This window comes from Diplotaxodon limnothrissa, linkage group LG12 (assembly GCF_057381915.1).
Source record: "Diplotaxodon limnothrissa isolate DT_005_m linkage group LG12, D_limnothrissa_male_GT1.1, whole genome shotgun sequence".
Taxonomy (NCBI): domain Eukaryota; kingdom Metazoa; phylum Chordata; class Actinopteri; order Cichliformes; family Cichlidae; genus Diplotaxodon; species Diplotaxodon limnothrissa.
The window spans coordinates 35,727,330-35,750,748 of record NC_140607.1 but is presented as its reverse complement, the minus strand read 5'-3'; the positions used below and the strand labels follow the sequence as shown (position 1 = coordinate 35,750,748).

Below are 23,419 nucleotides of genomic sequence, written 5' to 3'. Positions count from 1 at the left end.
AGCTCAGAAGTTTCACTGGATCAGTCGCCAGCAGGAAAACACAAGAAAGTTAGACACGCTGTCCTTTTAACACTGTAGTTTTTACTACTTGTTAAAATTCACTTAAACCATGTTTGCGGTCTTTAAAAATTGTTTTTAATTTCTTTCATTTTTGGGTTTTCCAGATAGTGACAGCCGCTCCCCAGAAGTTCAAGATAGATATCCTGCCAGTTGATGATGGAACGCCGTTAATTTTCACCAACCTGGGACTGCAGTGGCTGGAGTACATGGATAACAAGGTACAATAACGATGCAGGGACACATTTTTATTTTTCCATCTGATCATGAGTAAAATGAATGTGGGGTTTGATTAAAAGAGAACAGATCCATAAAAATGTCGAATGTCAAGGTCAAGCTCATCTTCTCGGGCACGTTCAACTGTCCAATGTAATCTCTTAGAGAGAAGAAATGATTGAACAAAAATGCCACAAACCTGCTATTACGTTACCAGTAAGACTGATGTTTACATCCATAGCATCAGTGGCAGACTGGTCTGCTTTGTGGCTGGAGATGATGAAGTAAATGACCTCCCTCAGACAATAAGCACACGCAGTTTCACTTGCATTCTATTACATATGCACACCAGAGGAGAGACAACCATATGCATGACGGGCAAAAACAAGGCTTGAGACTACATGTTCATATGATCCATAAAGTTTCAAAAATTAAGTTTAAGGATGTTAAAGATGTCTGTAATGTTTTGACACACTGAAGAGATCCAGTGCACGTGTCAGAGGTGAGAGTAGAGGAAGACATCGATTCCAGGGAGTAATGTGGGAGAAACCGCAGCCCCGAGGTGTGCAAGAACAAAAGGTCTTTAATTCATTAAACTTTTTACCCCCCCAGCTGTAAAAAGCCGATACGGCACGCAGGCAGTTGGCATGGATGCCCAGATTTGTGAATACGATGACTTGAAGATGAACCAGTTTTGGGTTTTCAAATTGATACCATAGATACCTCTAGTACTATTCACGCAAAAATCAGTGACCTTGATCTCAAGGTCAAGGTCTGACGCCGAGTCTTGTGACTCGAGACTGCATCACAGTGTGTGGTGTGGAATAACAAATTTAGCTTGACTATCTGAGCGTGGCTGCTGCTGCTACTAACCAGCAAACCGAAATGCAGCATGTAGCGGTGCACTGATTGAGGGGACACTGACCCCTGTGTAAAAAAACTGGCACACACCAAAACAAATTTGGACAGCAGAAGTCGCTGATGTGTGCTGTAGCTTCTGACTGAAGTGAGGAGATGGACAGAAATAGCCAAAGATTTAGATTTCAGGTAGTGGGCATTTGCTATTGTACACACTACATGCACAAAACCTGGTGTCCTTCCCATATTTATTAAATCCAGGTCCCACAGTGGTGATAATAAATTCTGCAGAAATCCAAGTTAGTAGGCATTTAGGAAACAAATCTAATTAAACTATTTGTGATGTTTAATAGCCGTAAAGTGAGAACAGCGGACACCGAAGAGAACTTTTTCTAATTTATTACCTTTAATTGGACACCAGCAGAGGACGGAGACATCAGGATAATTCAGATGTGTTTAAATGAGCTGCATGTTTGCTCAGCAGAACTCTCTCTGAGCAAATTATGTTTTAAAAAGTGCCAGCACACCCTGCTCTGCCTGAATATTCTCCAGCAGAGTAAATGTGTCTGTGTGAAGTGCGAAGGAGAAGCTCCATCACTGTTTGTTCTAAAATTAGCCCCTCCACCTCCACCTGCTGGCTTGCACACCTCATCGCAATGCAGCGCACAGGTTTGTTTGGTAGGCACTGTAAATATGTCACATCGTTCATTTATTCTCAGCCTTTGCTGTGTTTGCGCTGCAGGTAATTAAGTCCTGGGTGTTTTATCACTGAGCCAAATTATCATACTGTTACACTCCAGTATCTTCTCCTGAGTGCTGGAGGGGAAAGCAAAACCTGACCATTACCAATTGATCATATAGGCAGGAGACCTTTGGTCAAAGAAAATTATTCCATCTGAACTCATTAATATTTGGAGGTGCAGCTGTGTTCTGGGATATCCTAGACTTCCATGTGCAAACATGGATCGCCTAAGGTTGAGAAAGGAGCAAGAAGGTGGTCCCATGATAGTGCAGTTTTTGTTATGGCCTGCAGGGGGAGGCAATTTCAAAACAATTTCTTACTGAGTTTCATTTAATACAGGGGTGTCGAACTCCAGGCCTCGAGGGCCGGTGTCCTGCAGGTTTTAGACATCACCTTGGGTCAACACACCTGAATCAAATGATTAGTTCATTAGCAAGTTTCTGGAGAACTTCAAGACATGTTGAGGAGGTCATTTATCCATTTAAATCAGCTGTGTTGGATCAAGGAAACATCTAAAACCTGTAGGACACCGGCCCTCGAGGCCTGGAGTTCAACACCTGTGATTTAATACAACACGATGTTTCGGTTGCTAATTGTGGTTCTCTTTAGTCATTTAGGTGAAGCGGGGCATGCATTACAGCATCGTTGCCCTGCCTCTAACATAGGAGCGTGCAATCAAAATGTGGAAAGTGTTCAGAGTTATAAATATCTCACTTTTGATTCAAAGATGATTTTCAAAGCAAACTGTGAAGCTGTGTGCAGGAAGGAGCACCAGCAGCTCTCGTGTTTAAGAAGGCTTTCTTGTTTCCACATTGATAAAACCATGATGGTTTTATTTCTTCGTGCTTTTATTGAATCTGTTTTGTCCTTTTAGTTGTTGTGGTTTGGATAGTTATCTGAAAAGAGCAGAAACTCTGTGGTCTAACAGGTTGACTGATGAACCACAGCTGAAGTTCCCTGTCCACCAGACAGTTGCAGCGGTTGGCTGGTTTCATTTTTCTTTACACAGTGAGATTTGTTTTTCTTCCTCCCAGACAAAGGCTTCTGGTCCCAAACTGTAAAACGACAAGGTTTAAAAAGTCACTTTTGTGGATTACATGATGGCCAAAATTCGTATAAATTTTTGTTGTCAGTATTTTTTGCTCTGCTTTTTTGTTTTCTGTTGTTTCTTCAATTCACGAGACCAAATCTACCTACGGTTAAAAATAAAATAACCTGAACCTGAAAATGTTCAAATCAAGGATTTCCAGAACTGTAGTTCCCAACCCAGCATCCACGTAGAAGTTACTGGCAAATCTAAAAAGAAGGTTGGTTGCAAAGTAGTTTGCAGAAGAAACGGCTTAAAAAAAAACACAGCTGAACTTTGTTTGTTGGATACATTGAAACGTATTTGTAATAATCATAAATGAAACATCTTTAAAATATACGAGACACACCAAAAAACTTTTTAAGCCATCACATCACCTTCTGTGGTGATGTTCCAGATGTGCATGCTGGTGGTTTTAAACTTTGGAAAACTTGTAAAGACGACGTAGAGATCAGTCTAAAGTCCTTCATCCAACTAAGAGTCAAATAACAACAGTTTGGATGCTAATCTGTACTTAAGTGGGGAGATCAGTGTGTACAATAGCATTTCCCAATAATTTATCCAAACTCACTGGAACAATTAGCGAGTTTATAACCCACATAAACCAGATGCTGTCCATTAACAGAATAGAAAAGTTAACTACTTTGCCCTTCAGAGGAGGGGCTCTTCAAAATTTTGTTGGCTGAATGTCAATGTCGAGATCAGATACAGAAGCAAACACGTTTTTTAGTTGGTGTTGTGATGTTGGATATGCTGATTTCTGTTTTTTGAGCCAGTAGTGAAGCGACGCTTCTTAACAGCGGTATTTTTGCTATGATAGCTACATCAGGGAAGCTGAAATTGAAAAGAAAAGCTTCCTGCTCAGCTGAATCACAGTGTGACATTGTGAATGAAATCCCCAGTAATGAATTCTTGCACTGTGAGATGATTTCTGTGCAGTGAAAACTGAAAAACAGGAAATTTGAGTCAATCCTGTCTGATGTCTGTCAGGCCACCAATCTGATCACCAAGAAGGAGCTGCTGACCATGGACCCGGACACAGATGATGGACAGCTGGTTTATGAGATCACCACAGAGCCAAAGCACGGCTTCCTGGAGAGCAAGCTGAAACCTGGGAACCCCATTACCACATTCACACAAGGTACCGAAGCTCTCTCTGTTGCCTTTATATTTACAGCAGTAACAGTTTAACTTATTAGACAACCCATCCCTCTTAACTTCTCCTCCTCAGACAGCTTCGATCCTTGTCCAAAGAAAGACTCAGTTCATCAAATTTATCCAGAGAGTCTGTGTTTAAAGTGGTGACACTTTTGCAACTCTCTGTGGTATGTTGGAACCAATCAGGGCCAAATCCTGATTGGTCCAGAAGCTGATATCCACACGATTGTGCTTATCCACTAAAGTGTTCTCAAATATATTTATATCAAAGAAAATTTCCATCAGCTCAACACAGGTTGAGCAAAAGAGTGGGTGCAGTTTTGCTTTAAGATAAGATAACCTTTATTAGTCCCACACGTGGGAAATTTTCCCCTCCTTCTGTGAGCTTTGATGTTTTTTTACTTTTCCTGCTTCAAATATTCATAAAAAATTAGGATAATTTTCCTTTTTTGTGTCATACTGAATACTAATAAACCATGTACTACATGTGCATTTTAAAAACTCACATCAATGGGCTGATGGTGTACGATATTAAAAGGAAATGAAGGCTACTTTTTGATATGCAGGATGGTTATCTTATCAGGTTAGTGTGGGATCACCGCAGTCATAGTTGGGATATACTGTGTAAAGCTGCAGTTAGTGCCAGTTTACGTTTCCAAATCAAACCCTTATGACTCTTTAAAATGAAGCCATGGCTTTCTGACTCCCTTCAAGTTCAATCTTTTTTCTCTTCTGAGATAGTTTCATTTGAAGGACTTTTTAATGCCTGAGGATTAGCTATGCCTCAGAGCAGTTGGGACTCACATATTGGAAACCCGCTGCTCCTGGGCTTTCCTTCTAAACTCCCTCAACGGATGACATAAACCACAAAGACTTCTCTATCAGTGTATAGAGAGCCACCTGTTTCCTTCACTGCACCAGTTCAGTGTTGCATCGGTGCCCTCTTCTGTTCATCCCGCATCCTTCGTGCCGCTGCAGAGAAAACTCGGTGCCTGTTGGAAGGTAGAGGAGGGGAAAACAAAAGACTCCGTCACATTTTGTCTTCACAGTGAGAAGGAGGGACAAAAGCTTGACCCCACATTCTTCGCTCTGATCATTTCTCCGCTGAACGACACCACCTATCTGCTGTATTTCCCGTTGCACACGTTTACTCAGCTAATTTGCAGTTTAAATCAGCAGTGCTCTCATTATGAGCCTGCTTATGTTCACCTCAAGGCTGCAGACGAGGATCAGTGTCAGCCTGCTGTTGTAAAATGTTGATCCTCCAGGCTGCAGAGAGCAAGTATAAACAGCCACTTTGATGTGTCGCATGCTCAATTTGAAGCTTGTAAACATCATTTTCTTAATGATAATAAATTTCCAATAAGTGAAATAACCCTTAGCCTGAGCACGAGAGATGGAGGCAATATGAATAAATAAAACAGATGAGATTTCTAGTAATCAACATCATCCCGACTGTGAGCATTTGCTCCCATATTCTGCCAAATGCTTGTACGCAATCTAAAAATTATGTTTGAGATATTACTATTCTGGATATTAATGCATAATTTAGTACTGTCTTCATCTCTGTGGTGTTTATGCTGAGCTTCCTGAAGGTCATTTGGCCAATTTTGAAGCAGCTGGGCTCACATCTAAGTGTTTCCCTTTCTACAACCTTCTGTGGAAGGTGTAAATGAGCAGAAACCCAGAGCCAATAATAACTTTCACATTCATTTCCAGGCTATTTTATTTCTCCAAGTACTGTGAATTGGCCCAAGGCTGCAAATTATGGAAGTGATATTTTCCAAGAAATGCCTTCTTTGCAAAAGATTTTCACTATTAAGATTCAATCAGTCTTTTTTGGGTGTCCCCCTCCTCACAGTAAATTTGTGTGCAAGCATAAAAATCAGCACTAATTGTCTTTAAAGACCATCGTGTGAATTTGGCTCTCCTGATTTAAAAACCTGCTGCAGTGCTTTGTGACATTTCTGGCATATTTAAAACATTATTTTCAGCACATTTTGAACCCGTGTGGTCGTTTTTGACTGACTCCCATCAGACCTGATCTGAGTCAGTTCACTTCTTAGTAATGGTATTTTATTAAAATTGAGTCTGAATGGCTAAAATAATTATGTTCATCTCCTTCTGAGGCAGCGTTGAGCTCAACTTCAGGGTGAGGCTCTAAGACATTCAGCGGGATCTCACCTGGGTATCTTTCCTTTAGAGATTATCAGTGCACACCTAACTCAAAGGAAATTATAAGCAAGACCCAGAAACCAGAGAGCTTATACTTTATGTCTCATCTGGCCTGAGATCTCCTTGGGATCCTCTGGAGGATCAGAAAAGCATTGCTGGGTGGAAGAAAACATGACGGTAACAAAGTAAGAAATCGAGCCAAACGGCTACTGAAACATGAAGTGATTGAAACATAAAAAACAATTGGTAGACATGAATGAACTGATGAAGAAGCATTAATAGAAGCACTAATACTAAAAACCCCAAACAGAGAAATAAATTTAGACTAATGTGGCTGTTTTTCTTTGTAGCCGATATCAATCTGGGTCTGATCCGGTACGTGCTTCATCAGGAGAACGTCCAGGAAACCATGGACAACTTCAAGTTCCTGGTCAAAGACAGCAAACCAAATGTGGTCAGTGACAATGTCTTCCACATCCAGTGGTCCCTCATCAGCTTTGAGCACAAAAGGTCTGCACCATTTCAAAGAAATATACATATTTTATAAAGATTATCCGTTGGACACCCACCCTTTTACCTTCCTACTTCTTCTATTGGCACCACAGCTACAATGTGAGTGAGAAGGCCAGCACAGTGGCGGTGACCGTGAAGCGAACCGGTAATCTCAACCAGTACGCCATCGTGCTCTGCCGCACTGAACAGGGCAGCGCCACCTCCACGAGCAGCGTCGGATCCAGACCTGGACAGCAGGACTACGTGGAATATGCTGGGCAGGTAGAAACTCGATATTCCACGTTTAAAAAATGAACATTTCTCTTTTAATTGATTTTATTTCTCTCCTGTGAGTTTGTGTTCTTCATTTAGAATAGAATAGAATAGAATAGAATAGAATAGAATTCAACTTTATTGTCATTGCACATGCACAGGTACAGGGCAACGAAATGCAGTTTGCATCCATCCAGAAGTGCTTTAGTGATATAGATATATTACAATATATATTAGCAATAATATAGATATGTGAGTATATTACAGAAATGGGTCTATTATGGTATGTTATAATGTACACGGTATGAAGTATGTTGTGAATATTCTATAACTATAAGTATGTACAGGCTGTAGTGAGTACAAGCTATGTACAGGATATGAACAGGATATAAATATGAAAAACTATACAGAATATGAAATAAATAACTTTACAGAATCTGGGATATACAGCTATACAGAAATGTGAACTATGCAAGTTGTAAACAGTTGTAGGATTAAAGATTATCGAATGTACAGAATGATTATTTACACAGAGTCTGGAAACCAGTAAATGCTGCTAAAATCTTATTTATCTTTGTAACAACAAAATAATCCAAGGTTAGGTCTTACTTTCCTGTTCATGAACTTGTGGACCACAGCATCAAGCATAAAAACAGATCCACGGCTTCGAGCAGTTTTTGACCTTAACATCTTGGGAGTAACGTGAACCTGGAATCTTTTTGCATTTTCATCAGTTTTAAGTGGAGTACAACAGGAACGTAATGTTTGTACTACAAACATCCTATTTCAGAGGAAGAAAATCAGTGGTCCTAATATGGAACCCTGAGGTACTCCTTTGTGTACATGGAGGTTTGAGGAGGAAAAAGATTCAGTAAAGTGGGCACACTTTTGCTTTACTTGACATTCAGTGACGTGTATCATCTATAACTAGCCTATGTTAAGTTAAGGTTTTGTAATCACTTCTTTAATGCCTCCTTCTCATTGTTTTCCAGGTGCAGTTTGATGAGCGTGAGGACACAAAGGTGTGCACTATAGTCATTAACGACGACAAGGTGTTTGAGGGGATCGAGAGCTTCCATGTGGAGCTCAGCATGCCCGTGTACGCGCTGCTGGGTGGAAACACGCGCGCTGTCGTCAACATCAACGACACAGAAGACGAACCCACTTTGCAGTTTGACAAGAAGATTTACCATGTCAATGAAAGCTCAGGCTTAATCCATGCTCCCATTGAAAGGAAAGGTACACACTGCAGAGGAGTTTCTAACATTTCATGTTCCACGAATTTTCTCATAATTTCTTTCTTTTCATTTTCACTTTAGTTCCTGCACACACTGTGTGACCTTGTTGTCTCTCTTCATTTCTGCTCAGGTGATACCTCCAGCACAGTCTCTGCTCTCTGCTACACCGTAGCCAAGTCAGCACAGGGCAGCAGCCTCCACGCTCTGGAGTCCGGCTCTGACTACAAGAGCCGCGGCATGACCACCGACAACCGAGTGATCTTCGGTCCTGGAGTCAGCATGTCCACCTGTGATGTTAAGCTCATCGATGACAGCGAGTACGAACTGTCCGAGGAGTTCGAGCTGGTGCTTTCAGACACCTCCGATAATGCACGCATGGGCGACGTGTCGGTGGCCAAGGTCATTATTGATGGACCCAACGATGCATCGACTGTTTCTCTTGGAAACGCCACGTTTACTTTCAGCGAAGATGCTGGTATGAGCCTTTTTCGTGCATCCACCAGCGTAATGTCTTTATGAATTCATATTTCTTATTGCGTAATTAAATTAAATTTAAGTAAAAAAAATTAAATGTTTCAAACGGCTAATAGCTTCCTATAAAAAACTAGTGCACTGGTAGCTAGCACTTCACAATAATCATTAGCAATGAATGATAGATTAGTAGTTAATTAAACTTTAGTTACACATATTTATTATTAGCATTCTAACTAGTAGTAATCATTTTTTTTGACTGTATAAATGATCTATAAACAAACATTAATGTTAGTATGATAGATATTTTAAGAGTGTAAGAGTTGGCACTTGGGTTGGCATAAAACCTGTGAACCCACTCACTGCGTAGTTTCACTTTCATCACAAATGATAACAAATAAAAAACCCAACTAGGCTTCAAGGAAACTTAAAGAAGTCCAGACGCTTTTCTTTCCAAGCCCCTTAGACTACGATGACCTGGATGACTGAGAACCTTCACAGACAAACTTTTATCACGTGTGAATGTTGGAGATGATCACTGCTCCACTCTCCAGAAACACTGAGAGGTTATGCAGCCAAAATAGATGCTATTGCCCGAGTTGAAAATTAAGCAAATAAATATAAAGTACAGGTGTAACTAGTTAAAAACAGCACAAAGCCAAAGTACATTTAAAACAACACAGTCAAGGTACAGTCTAAATAATACAGACTGACAGAGTGGCATGGCAGCTCAAAGCAGCTCTGAATAATAAGCTCTGCTTTGCTGCTCATTTTAAGCTGGTGGTGTGATTGATGGTGCGGCTTGATTGAAGCAGGGATTGGTGTACCAGAACAATCAAGCACAGTGACAGTCTGGGAGCTGGGAGCTGGAGGAGATGGCAGAAAGCGGAAGTAGAAGCTCCAGTCCTGGACAGGGCCTAAACAGGCTACGAAACACAAGCAGATATAAAATAGAAGAGAGAAGACCACTTTAGGATCATGTTAGGACTTAGGTGGAAAACTGGTGTCACTGGTTTCACTGGTAATCCATCTGCATATCCTGGCAGCAGCTTTAAATGAAGCCTTTGAAACCTTAATCAAACAACAATAACGTCTAAGGTCATCGTTAAGAAATACATAATGTAAAAATGTTATATGGAATGTCATCAGAACATAATTTTTATCATCAGTACGTCATGAATAATTTATAAAATAATTATTTGATACACATTTATTACCATACATTATAATATTAGGTGTTTGTACACATGACAGTATTTACAATGATTTAATATTTTAAAAAATTACATAATTTATAAGTAATGGTTATATTTTCTTTATTACTTTTTTATATGAGTTGTTTGAAGTGATGCCTATTCTTATAGCTCTCCATTAGGAATTTAGGGCATTTCCAATAGTTGTTAGAAAGTAGTCTTTGTATGGGAGGTTTCATAATGGATACATTTAATGATATTAGTGTAACCAGTTTACGTGCATCATGTTTTGTGGAAACATTTCTCATCGTCAGTTAGATCACTGCACTCTGTGATATTTTACTTGTTTCATTTATTTAGGAACATTGGACATGTTTTGGAGCATGACACAGAATAGATTGTTTCCTCTCTTATAATTAGCATCACTGACAGCTACACTGCGCCTCATCTTTCTGCTGAACTTCTTCCACTTCTTTCTTTTTCTCCTTCTTCTCGCTGGCGTAGCTTTGATCTTTGATACAAAGGTATCTTCCCCACAGTGTTGAACAGACAGTATCATTAGTTGCAGCTAAAAGAAGCTGCGAGATTCAGTTTCTGTGTCACTTTGTTCTTAGATCAGGATTTAAATTACTTTCTATGTAAAGATCAAAACAACTTTGTAAATTAGAGTTATTAATATCTTATAACCCCTCAAAAACACAGCAACTTCCCACATTTCACATTTTTTTACCTTGCATTTCACTTTTCCCTCTCTCAGGCACAATTGAAATACCAGTGCTGCGTCATGGCAGCGACCTGTCCTCGCTGACCTCTGTGTGGTGCGCCACCCGACCTTCAGACCCTCCGTCAGCCAGCCCCGGGGTCGACTACATTCCCAGCTCCAAGAAAGTGGAATTCAAACCTGGAAAAACTGACGAGGTGAGGACAGACTTCTCACCTACAGTCGAATTCTATAGTTTATATTTTAAGAATGAAACAGTTATGTTGTTTCTCTTGTTCTACATGTTCTGTGTGATGGGTGATTAAAAAAAACATCCATCATCCTTTTTTTTAATGCACCCTCACACTGCAGTCAGTTAACTTCAGGTAGGTCAACTTTTGTCCAACTTTAGGAGTGGCAATGATTTTGCTACAACAGTGAAAATAGCACGGAGACCCCAGCACAGATGTCACAGTTATGTTATCGTCCCAAACAAAAACACTTGAGCCAGCTGTGCAATGGGCTATCAGATAATTGATAAACAGGATGGAGGACAGTCGGGGATGCTGGGTTAAAAAAGCAGCTTGTAGACTGTGAGCAGATAAAGCAGCTTGAACTGGATACGCTGTATGAAGTTTTGCCTCTGGGATGCGTAGAACGGTGTCAGCACTTGTACACAGCTGGATCGGAGTTAATTCTTCAACACTGACATCTTTACGTACAGTAGATGAACATTTTTTTATAACATCATCAGCCGAGCTCACCAAGTTTCTACTGCAGCTACCAGGAAGGTGTTTTTATTCCTCGATAAATAACAGATTCACCCGTATAACCCTTGCAAATCATTTAATCTGACCTCCCTTTTTTAAACAGACGTGCAGTTTAACCATCATGGATGACATCCAGAACCCGTCCATTGAGGGGTCTGAGTCCTTCGTGGTGTTCCTCAGTTCTCCTCAGGGTGCTGTCCTCCAAGAGCCCTATGAAGCCAACGTCATCATCGCGGACACGTTCCAGGACAGTACGTCCTCACAGAACAATCGCAGGCTTTAATACACATGTGTCATGTCAAACACCCTTCATTGATCAGATGTTGGTCGCTCTCTCTCAGTTCCTAACATGCAGTTTGAGAAGAGCTCCTACACCGCGAAGGAGAAGGATAACCTTCTCCACATCCCCATCATCCGGACCGGCGACCTCTCCTTCAAGTCATCGGTGCGCTGTTTCACCCGGACCATGTCCGCCATGGTGATGGACGACTTTGAGGAGAGAAGGAATGCAGATGAGTCGCGCATCACTTTCCTCAAAGGAGAGAAGGTAAAATGTTGAGTCAAAATGTGACCTGATGTTTGTGTCCTTGTTCTCAGACTCTGCTCATCAGGGTGCTTCGATTGTGCATTTTCCAGGTGAAAAACTGCACAGTTCACATCATTGACGACTCAGTGTTCGAGCCTGAGGAGGAGTTTCAGGTGCATCTCGGTACACCGCTCAGTGACCACTGGAGCGGCGCCATGGTGGGAGCCAATGATATTGTCACTGTAACCATCACCAATGATGAAGATGGTAAGCAGGCGCTTGATCGCCATGTGATTCACATTAAACAGGATTTACTGATATGCTGTCAGAGAATAATGATAGGTTTTATATCATAAAAAGAGCTACATATATACATTTTACATCCTTTATCTGATACTAACATGAAAGAAGCTGAGGACTTTTATTTTGAAAAAACATTCCCACTTTTTTTATTTTTATTTTTTGGGGAATATTGAAATGGTTCCTGAACAAAACTCTCAAAACTAAGTTGTGAATTACTGGGTGATGGGTTTATATAGATTTAATAACCAATGAAAACGTCGTCACCATTCCTTTTGTTTCCTGTTGACTGCATATTTGAGGTATATCATAGTCTACTTGCACTTTTTGAACTATGCGTCACTAATTTTTTCAAGTGTGTGACCCCTCAGCCTAATTGCTGATGTTAGAATAACTGAAGCCTGGTATGGATAAAATATCCTGAGTATGTTGAACTTGCTCCTGATTTCCAAACTAATTTTAAGATAATGTTCCTCGTTTTTTCTTTTGGTCAACTTCTTTTTTTTTTTTCTTTTTTTTTCTTGTTGTCTTAAGGCCAAGAAAGATGCCAAGCGGATTTATTTTACCAAGTGGATCATCATGGCCTTGCCATATTGGTCCATTTGATTGACCTTTATTATAATTATGAATTTATTTTATTTTCAGTTGCTACAAACGGGACAGACATGACTGGGGGATAGAACAGGGAGAAAGAATGAAAGAAAGAGAGGGAGAGAAAGAAAACCAGAGGGGAGAAGAGACGGTGAGAAGGGGGGAAGAAAGAAAGAAAAACAAAACACCTGGATCACCTGTATGGAGAAAAAAAAACAGAAGAGAAAACAAACAAAAAAGAGCAACATAATAAATACAGCACCATCACAATAAACTAGCTAGCAGTAGATATCAGTAGATACTAAATAATAAACGATATTGTGCAACACGCAAGATAGACAGCGAACAATGTGCTTTGAGGCAGCAGCCAAGAAAGGTGTAGTCCTCGTCTGTGAACACCCGTGTGTACACCTGTGTGGATCAGCATGCTTGTATTCCAAAGGTCAACTTTTGGTCAACTTCAACAAATAATGTTTAAAAATCCTCCCGAAGCACAGATGTATGTGACACGAATTGATTCCCTGACAGGCTCATTTTTAATTATCGCCTGGTGCCTGATGTTTGTATTTATTTATTTCCATCAAAAAAAAAGAAAACGAGTAAAACCTTAATGGAGGTGGGTTTTATTATACCGCTGTTCTATAAGTTTTAATTGGATGCACCTGTTATTTTGGAAGCTGATTAAAAGTTTTATATGTGCAAATGATTGACAGTCAGACTTCTCCCGTTCCTCCAGCTCCCACCATTGAGTTCGAGCAGGCGTCCTTTCAGGTGAGAGAGCCTCCCGGTCCAGATGGCATCGAAGTGCTCAACATCAAAGTGATCCGCAGAGGAGATCTGGACCGAACGTCCAAGATCCGTTGCAGCACCCGGGATGGATCGGCCCAATCTGGAGTCGACTACAATCCCAAGAGTCGAGTGCTTAAATTCACCCCGGGTAAGTGCTGAAAATGCTCCTCGTTGGGACTTGGGAAGAGTGTTAGTGGGATGATTTTACTGGGAGTAAATATGTTTTTTTTTTCTCCATAGGCATGGACCACATCCTCTTTAAAGTGGAGATTTTGTCCAATGAGGACAGAGAGTGGCACGAGTCCTTCTCATTGGTCCTTGGGCCTGATGACCCAGTGGAGGCAGTGCTTGGGGAGATCACAATGGCCACAGTGACCATTCTGGATCAGGAGGCGGCAGGAAGTCTCATCCTACCTGCCACGCCTATTGTAAGGAACCTTGGAGGATACATGAAGCAGGAGCAGTAGAATAGCAGAAGTGGAGGATATGTTCAGCCTTTAGGAGAACTTTAGCATTCAGCTGAGAACTTAATCTTTTGTCTATTTTCTGCAGCACTTAGAGAACCTGTCACTTGAAACGTCTCCACTCCTGGCAAAAGCACATCTCTCCCCTAATACATATTCAGAGAACTCCAAAAAAGCAGCAGCAAACGTGGGCAGCATTTTCCCTCAGGCACTTGTTTATAGGCTTTTACATTTCTTATGCATTTACCAGAACCACTTGCAATGAATATATCTATTCAGCTGCCATTAAAATATTATATGGTGGGTGATTTTACCCCAAACGACTTTTTAGGAGGAATCTCATCTCATACTGTGTTTTGTACGCCAGCCCCTTGAAATGTAAAAGCTGAACTCCTCTCATTTACACGATCTCCCACCCTCCTTCCTGCTCAGGTGGTCTCTCTCGCTGATTACGATCATGTCCAGGAGGTGATCAAAGAGGGCAGCAAGAAGACTCCCTCTCCAGGTTACCCTCTGGTGTGTGTCACACCCTGTGACCCTCACTACCCCAAGTACTCTGTGATGAAGGAGCGCTGTGAGGAGGCAGGAATCAACCAGACCCAAGTTCACTTCTCGTGGGAAGTGGCGGCTCCCACTGACACCAGCGGCGCCCGATCCCCCTTTGAGACGGTCACAGATACAACCCCGTATACTAGCGTCAACCATATGGTGAGTTAAACTAAGGAGTCAAATAAATCTGAAATTAAGAGGCGAATACATTAGGTTGTTATTTAATAGGATTTATTGGCAGTAAGACAATAAAATTATGTTTAAAAATTTTCCCCTGTGTGTGGAAACTCTCGTGTCTCTCAGGTTCTGGACAGCATTTATTTCAGCCGGCGCTTCCACGTTCGCTGCGTGGCTCAGGCCAGAGACAAAGCTGGACACCTGGGAACACCGCTGAGGAGCAACATCGCCACCATCGGCACAGAGGGCTCCATCTGCCACACACCCGTCACCACGGGCACCGCCAGAGGCTTCCAGGCTCAATCCTTTATCGCCACACTCAAATACTTAGACGTCAAGCACAAAGAGCACCCCAACCGGTCCGTAGCGGCTTTTTAAACCAGATAAGCATCTTCACCAAGAGTTTATGCTAATTTCTGCTCTTCTCTGTATGTCCCGGTTTAGGATCCACATCTCAGTCCAGATCCCCCATCAGGATGGAATGCTCCCCCTGGTTTCCACCATGCCGCTGCACAACCTTCACTTCCTGCTGTCAGAGTCGATCTACAGGCAGCAGCACGTCTGCTCCAACCTGGTCACCCTCAAAGACCTTCAGGGGATCGCCGGTCAGTCACACAAACACAGACCTCCTCACAGCTGGAAATTTCATCTTCAGGAGGCTGCAGTGTGATTAGATCCACATTTGAACCATTTACAGTATCTAGGGCTCACGTTTGAATTACCACCATATTAAAATTCTTTAATTTTCTGCTGCAGTCAGCTTCATCTTCTCGTGGTTTAATATTTTGCAGGCAGCCAATTTTAATCAATGCTTGCAAGATTTCCTGATCGATTTAAAAAATAATTATTAAACCAGACGTGTAGTTTTCTAACTTTTCTTTGACAACACTCTTCCTCAGAGTCGGGCTTCCTCGATGATGTATCGTATGACAGCATCTCCCTGGGGCCCGGCTACGACCGCCCCTACCAGTTCAACCCCAACGTCCGCGAGGGCAAGAGCCTCCAGTTCTATAAGCACCTCAACCTGAAGAGCTGCATCTGGACCTTCGATGCCTACTACGACATGACAGAACTCATCGACGTGTGCGGGGGCTCAGTCACCGCGGACTTCCAGGTGCGTAGGACGGTCAAAGGCAGAGCTTTTAAAACAGTCGCTCTTCACAATGTTTTCAGTCTTCTTGATAAATTGAATCAGTTGTTATGGAAGAGTTATTTATGTGTGCAGAAACGTGCAAAAACAAAAAAAATTGATTTTAAAAATCAGTTATAAAACTCAGTGGCAGCAAAGGTGAAGAAGGTGAAATGGGGGAGATAGAGGGGGAAAAAGGTTACTCATAAAGGAATCTAAAAGCGTAACACAAAAACAAGAAGAATACAAGAAGACCACTGGGAGCAGAAAACAGATGTCTTGACTAAACTATCCCCAGACTGCACATCATCGACTTCGCTCCTCACGTCTTAGTCCCTCCCTCCAGAGACCCAAGTGAAGGAGGCGATCAAGGAGCTTCATTTTCAGTAACCTATGACATTTCACACAGCTGCCAGTGCAGCTGTAGTTTGGTTTTTATATTTAAATGGAAAAACACCCCTGCAGAGGACACACCTGTGCATTCTTGATTGTTTAAACCCATATCATTCTCAATAAAACATAGAAAACACATCGCATGTTTAAATTGACACATTTCACTACTTTATGGAAAACTTAAGCTCATTTTGATTTTGATGTCAGCAACACACCTCGAAAAAGTTGAGACAGGAGCAACAGAAGGCTGGGAAGTGATTTTGATTTGCTGGCAACATGTCAGTAACAGACTGGGTGTAAAAAGAACATCACAGGACGTTTCTAATGAGTAAAGATGGGCAGAGGTTCAACAATCTGCAAAAAAAAAACCTCCCAAAAAACTGTGGAACAATTTTCATAATTTCCTCAACATAAAACTGCAAGCACATTGAATATCATCATCTACAGTTCATACTATTAAAAGATTTAAAGAAGTGTCTGTGTGCACAAATGCAGGTTAAAGCACTTCGATGGGTTTATATTTCTCCTCAGTCCTCAATGTCGGACTGATTGATTTTCAGGTTACAGGCGGGAGAACAGAGGAGATGAGGAGGCACAGATAAAGGCATTTGACATGAGAAAGGTCTAAAATATGCACAGGAGTGATTGCAGGATAGGGTACATGTAGACAGCCCCAGAAACAGAACCTGGGACCGTGACTGTGTTGGGATGTGGACGTCCATCATGTAATCATAGTGCATCTATTTGATGGTGAAATAATGCTCTGTACTGTGTGTAAAGTCCTCACAAACAGAAGAAAGTTCTCTGTGACCCTCTGAGAGAATTAACATTAAAGGCTGCTGCTATTCTTCCAGGTTCGGGACTCTGCTCAGTCCTTCCTGACGGTGCAGGTTCCTCTCTATGTCTCCTACATCTACGTCACAGCCCCGAGAGGCTGGGCCTCTCTGGAGCATCACACCGAGATGGAGTTCTCTTTCTTCTATGACACCGTGCTCTGGAGGACAGGTCATGAGTTTATGTCTATGAACTCTGCACACCTTATTATTGTCCACAGTCCTGGATGTAAACATATAGCGGGATGTGTTTTGGTTTCACATTGTAGTTTTGCTTTCATTGTGCAGGGTAACAATGTTTATTTCCTTTCTGAAAAATGGGATAATGATGAAAATGCATTGTAGAAATAAATCATTTAAGATTTAAGACTGTTTCCAAGTATCCAAGTTCTTATTCAAGAAATTATTAGTGATGTACTTCTGCTCTAATTTAGGTTTTCTTTGGCTGGCTTTTCATGTCTGCAGGTATCCAGACTGACAGCGTCCTCTCAGCCAGACTGCAGATCATCAGGATCTATATCAGGGAAGACGGTCGGCTGGTAATTGAGTTTAAAACTCACGCCAAATTCAGAGGTCAGTCCACAAACACACGTTCTAAGAGCATTGCATAGAATTATTATGTCTGCCTTAATATTATTATTGATACAAGAAATGGAAGCTAATGAGAGAGCAGTCTGTGATCGAGGTAAATCAATGTAAATCCATCTTTTATTACAGCAATGAGGAGGCCACTGAGAGAGGAAATTAAACTGACAATTTAAGGTTTTCAGTTTTATCCCACAGTTCTACACAGTTCTAGCCTTTATGGTCAAACATTTGTTATTTTTAAATTTAGCTTCAGGTTTTCGCTGTGTTTGTAGAACTGCATTCAGAGGGCTTTACTGTGCCTGTTCAAATGGTATTGCGGTGCCTTTAGACCGCAAAGCCTTATGAGGTGTGCAAAAATAGGATGCAGGATATATTCTTCTTCTTCTTTCTTTTTTTTACACTAAAAATCAAACCCCCTGCTGTTATTCTCCCTCCAGGTCAGTTTGTGCTTGAGCACCACACCCTGCCGGGCCACAAGTCCCGCCTCATGGCCCCCGACCACCTCGGAGGCATCGAGTTTGACATCCAGCTGCTGTGGAGCGCTCAAACCTTTGACTCACCGTACCAGCTGTGGAGGGCTACCAGCTCCTACAGCAGGTCAGTACATTCATTCATAACCAGCCTATAGGCTCAGGTCGTGTTGACCTCCCATGATGATGGGATAGTAATAATTTTGTGTTTTCTTGAACAGGAAGGACTATTCTGGAGAGTACACAGTCTTCTTGGTCCCCTGCACTGTTCAGCCAACTCAGCCGTGGATCGATCCCGGTGACAAACAGCTGTCCTGCACAGCTCACGCTCCAGAGAAGTACGACCAAACAGCTGCAGACATTTACCGCAGACAGTTTCTCAAATTAGTTCTCTTATTTAAATCCAACTAGATTCCAAACTAATTTCATAGAGATTTACTGCATAAGGAGCTTGAACAAAATTTTTTCCCCACAGGTTTCTGGTGCCGATTGCCTTCCAACAAACCAACAGGCCTGTTCCTGTGGTTTACTCGCTCAACACGGAGTTCCAGCTGTGCAACAATGAGAAGGTGTTCATGATGGACCCGGCTACTGCTGATGTGTCGATGGCTGAGATGGACTACAAAGGAGCGTTCTCCATGGGTACATATATATACATATATATATATATGTAAAAGTCATTCCACGAAAAATGAGTCTGACCACCTCAGAATCAGCTGTTTTTGTTTTATTTTATTATTAATATTAATAAATAATGAATATTTATTGTACTAATTTGGGGTTTTTTTATACAGTAAGAGGCATTTATCTTTAAAATGTAAACAACATGCTGATCTGTTTTTGTGTTTTTTTTAATATTCAATAGTGGACATGATTACTAATTTAACAAAATATATTTCCTCACATTACTCATACTTTTCCGTTACTATTATATACAGAAACATGTTTTCATTATGTAATAAAACAATCAAATTTTGTTTACTGTATTTTACAATATTGTATGAACCGAGTCACTCTAATTCCCTAAAGTAAACGCTTCAGTACACAGCAGAAAACCTGTCCCTCTGCTGCCCCCTGCAGGTCAGACTCTGTACGGCAGGGTTTTGTGGAACCCTGAGCAGAACCTGAACGCAGCCTACAAACTGCAGCTGGAGAAGGTTTACCTGTGCACTGGCAGGGACGGATATGTTCCCTTCTTCGACCCCACGGGGACTCTGTACAACGAGGGGCCGCAGTACGGCTGCATTCAACCCAACAAACACCTCAAACATCGCTTCCTGCTGCTGGTACAGATTTATTAAAGTTTTCTGATTTGAAGAAAGAGACTACAATGTTTCTGGACATGTGCTATCATTTCTTCTCTTCATGTTTCCTCTGCAGGATCGTAAACAGCCCGATGTCTGTGACAGATTTTTCCACGACGTTCCTTTCGAGGCTCACTTTGCCTCAGACATCCCAGAGCTGCAGTCCATGACGGCCATGCCAGGTGTAGACGGCTTCACGATGAAGGTTGATGCGCTCTACAAGGTGTGTGGAATCAGAAACAGCACATGTGGTACAGCGCTGTCTAGCACAGCAATAGTGTGTTTGTGTGTATGTGTATATATATCTGATGTGAGAAGTAGCTGTTAATATGCTGTTAAGTTAATATGTAAGTTTGATTACAAGAAAGTAATAAAGATTTAGTCCAGACAGTAAAGACTTCTTGTTCAATGAGCCACAGCAGCTTTGAACTTTTGGAGATGCTTAAAATAGTTACTTTGATAAAATCTCAATCAGTAACAAGAAGTATGGCAGATAGACCTTTTTGATATGGCTATGAAAGATCAGTTATATTGTAACAGAATACGTGAAATCTGTGGGCAAGTGATGAAAGTTTGATATCAAAAGCTGGTAAATATCAATTTCTTGAAATGCTGAAGTCTGACAGTTTAGCGTTCCTTAAGCTTTTGCATTCATAAACAGTGACCCGCATACAGAACAGGAATTCTTATCCACTGTTCAGATATCTTAGCTTGACCAACGTGTAGAAGGAGGCTCGCAACATTCACAAAAAGAGTGGGTGTGGGAACTGCAGTAGACTTAGAGACTTAGAGACTTTTTATTGTCATTGTGCAGTTTCTTGCACAGCGAAATTGGGTAGCTGGACCACAAAGGTGCAAAAGTAAGAAGAAGAGAAACCAATATACAACAAAGGGGGAAGAATATATAATAAATAAAAAAAATAAAAAGCAGTGTATATGTATACATATATGTGAGTGAAACTATATACATGGTGTATGTGTAAGAAACATTGAAACAGACTGGGACCCACATACTTGCACATGAGCCAAAAATATTGCACAGACCATGAACGCCACAGCTGCTCTGCACCAATCCAACATAACTCACTACCCTAAGTTTTACCACAGTGCTGCAAACAGTGTAGCCTGCACTGAGCTGCCTAGTGTTTACATGCAACCTGTGAAAAACAAAAAATTAGTATACTTAAAAATAATTTGGCAACATATCATGTATGGAAACAATATCTTGTCAAAAAAGCTCTAAAATGAATGATAAAATTATCCAGTTCATCAAATGTCACTGAGTTGTTCTTACCTTGAAATTTAACCTCTTATTTCTCTCCTGTCCTGTCTTTCTTACATCGTTCTGAGTGAAGTTAGCGCTCACACTTTTCTCTCCTTGTGAAAAACAGCAGCAGACACATTTTATGACCGATGTCACACAAATAGTTTGTTTTTGCTAATATATGTTAAGCTATCTTTAGAGTTTCATTTGAAATTACCTGCCACATAAAAAACATTACACTCTTTGCACTCACTCCTCTTCTGTAGGTCTAGTTAGATGCATCTCTCTCATCTTGTTGTGTGTCATAATCACCAGTGCATCAATAGGATTGTCTTTGTTATCCTGCCCCTCTCAGTTAGTTTGAAGCCCATTTAATTTAATTCATGTTGATGTTTGAAGCTGTGCAGTGCTGGGAAATAAAAACGTCCCTCAATGTGTTAAACTTAAAATAACGAGCCTGTGTTAAAAATGTAAGGAGTAGATAGTTTGAGATATTTGTTTTTAAAGTGTAAGTAAAAAGTTGTCAAAAAATAAAGACTCAAAGTATGCAGACCTGGAAATTTTACTTAAGTACAGTAATGAAGTATTTGTACGTTGTTACTTCCCACCTCTGGGGCGCCGTAGACCAGCTGGATGGGTCCAGATTTATTGATCTGCATATTCTACATAATAATTCGTGAACACTGAATTTACTTTACAACAAACTGTGCAGCTAACATGATCCTCTCTTTCTGGGGATTGACAGGTGGAGGCGGGGCACCAGTGGTACCTGCAGGTAATTTATGTGATCGGCCCCGAGTCGCGGTCCAACCCCAGGATTCAGCGCTCTGTGACGTATCAGCTCAGCCGTTCTAAACGTGACCTGGTGGATCGCAGCGGCCGGCTGACGCTTGACGAGTCGCTCATCTACGACAACGAAGGAGATCAAATAAAGAACGGCACCAACATGAAGTCGCTCTACCTGGAAGCCGGGCCCTCCCCCACCTTTAACGCCCACGTGGGCAGCTCCGTGGGGGGAGGTGTGGCCGCCATCACCCTGCTGGTCCTGGTCCTGCTGGCCTCCTGCTTCTTGTTCCGCCGCTGCCGACGGTTGGCCAAGAAGAAGAGCAAGAAGAAGGAACCAAAAATCTACGAGGAGTATCCGCTCAACACCAAAGTGGAGGTGTGCATGGACAAGTGTGTGGAGAAGAACTTCGGCACCAAGCACTGCACGGTGAGAAACATCAACGTCCTGAACCGCAACCAGGAGGCCAACAGCAAGGCCAAGGTCAAACAGGTCAACCTGGAGGTCAAACTCCACAACAACCTCAACGACGGCACTGAGGTCTGAAACGCGTGACGAGGAAGGCGAGGAAAAGGTGAAAGTGGAATTTTAAAAAAGGTATTTTCTAAAAGAAAGTTTGTACTTAATGGAATGAGAGGTTAATGTATTTTTATACCACGTTGAAAAAGGGAAGAGTGTGACGCGCAGGCGACTGGGCTACCTCAGGAATCCATAAAACACACAGCTGTGTGAAACAGCCAAAACATCTGCATCTGATCAGCCAAACTTCACCTCAAACTGTGTTCATTTCATTACTGTGTTACTTGACATTTGCAACCTTTTTAGCACCAAAACGGTGAGCCGTAGCTCAGACACTGGTGATTGTTTTTGTAAGAAAAAAAAACACATTAAAAAAAACTCTTTCTGCTGCATTTATTCACGTCACTGCTATTCATGTCCCTGCTGTGGAGGGGGAGCCAGTGTAGGAGTCCTCCTTCAGATGAACGATGGGATCAGAAAGTCCTAGAACAGGCCTTTTAAATGTCTCCCTTTCAAGATCATCTTCTGGAGCATAGCCAAATCTTTATTTTAAAATTGCTCCCCGAGCTCCTGCTACATCACTACGTGCTGTTCATGTATTTCCTGATGGATGGATCCTCCACCCTTGGGTGGATGTGGGCATCGTGCGCCTGCATTTCTGCCGTGTTCTCTAGAAATGCAGCATGGTTGGAAAATTGTTGGAATCCATTGACTGTAGGTCAAATATCAATGACCCGTCTGCCGGTCGACCAGGAAAAAGAATAGACAGTCAATGAGAAAAGTGCTTCTGTTCCAAACCATAAACTGTCAGTGCTGCAGTCCCGGATGCTCATGCAACTACCCCAACTTCACAGTAAGACTACAACTTTGTGATGAGTAGCAGTAGTGCTAGCAGCCCTGTTGTTGAGGAAAAGAGTGCCTGATTGTTGAATACATTCACCATTTTCCACATACACACAGTTCAAACAGTCAGCTCCTGCCATGAAGAGCTGTTTTTCTTTAAATGCAAAGGAACGTAATAAAAACCCAGCTCTCGTCACCAGCAGCAGGTTTTCCAGAAACACTTCCCACTTCCTCCTGCTGGTCTTGAGGCGTTCCTGAGCTGGATCTCTCCAATTAGTTTTGGGCGTGCCCAGTAAACCTCCAATAGTTGGTAGGCAGTCTCCAAACCTCCTCAGCTTCTCCTCTGGTCTGAACCACATCGCACATATCAGGAGTTAAATCATCTGTTTCATCATCAGATGATCATCAAAAGGCTTCACAAAGACACAAAGAGAGCGGCTTGTGTCAGGACGCCTGTCAGTTATTG

The 23,419-nt window shown here is 41.7% G+C and overlaps 1 protein-coding gene across 1 annotated transcript in view; it reads left to right on the top strand.

The window, feature by feature from the left end:
- Positions 1-22,744, top strand: part of fras1 (Fraser extracellular matrix complex subunit 1) — a 302,138-nt gene extending 279,394 nt beyond the window's left edge. The window contains exons 50-73 of the mRNA XM_085367553.1: positions 165-278; positions 3,951-4,101; positions 6,644-6,803; positions 6,899-7,067; positions 8,051-8,297; positions 8,427-8,771; positions 10,718-10,878; positions 11,534-11,681; positions 11,772-11,977; positions 12,067-12,223; positions 13,584-13,784; positions 13,877-14,064; positions 14,533-14,808; positions 14,953-15,185; positions 15,271-15,431; positions 15,726-15,940; positions 17,203-17,353; positions 17,647-17,754; positions 18,207-18,366; positions 18,461-18,577; positions 18,715-18,881; positions 19,320-19,525; positions 19,620-19,766; positions 21,553-22,744. Coding sequence (XP_085223679.1) covers positions 165-278; positions 3,951-4,101; positions 6,644-6,803; positions 6,899-7,067; positions 8,051-8,297; positions 8,427-8,771; positions 10,718-10,878; positions 11,534-11,681; positions 11,772-11,977; positions 12,067-12,223; positions 13,584-13,784; positions 13,877-14,064; positions 14,533-14,808; positions 14,953-15,185; positions 15,271-15,431; positions 15,726-15,940; positions 17,203-17,353; positions 17,647-17,754; positions 18,207-18,366; positions 18,461-18,577; positions 18,715-18,881; positions 19,320-19,525; positions 19,620-19,766; positions 21,553-22,137 — 4,773 coding nt within the window. The 3' untranslated portion in view covers positions 22,138-22,744. The remainder of the gene's footprint in view (positions 1-164; positions 279-3,950; positions 4,102-6,643; positions 6,804-6,898; positions 7,068-8,050; positions 8,298-8,426; positions 8,772-10,717; positions 10,879-11,533; positions 11,682-11,771; positions 11,978-12,066; positions 12,224-13,583; positions 13,785-13,876; positions 14,065-14,532; positions 14,809-14,952; positions 15,186-15,270; positions 15,432-15,725; positions 15,941-17,202; positions 17,354-17,646; positions 17,755-18,206; positions 18,367-18,460; positions 18,578-18,714; positions 18,882-19,319; positions 19,526-19,619; positions 19,767-21,552) is intronic.
- Positions 22,745-23,419: the final 675 nt, after the last annotated feature.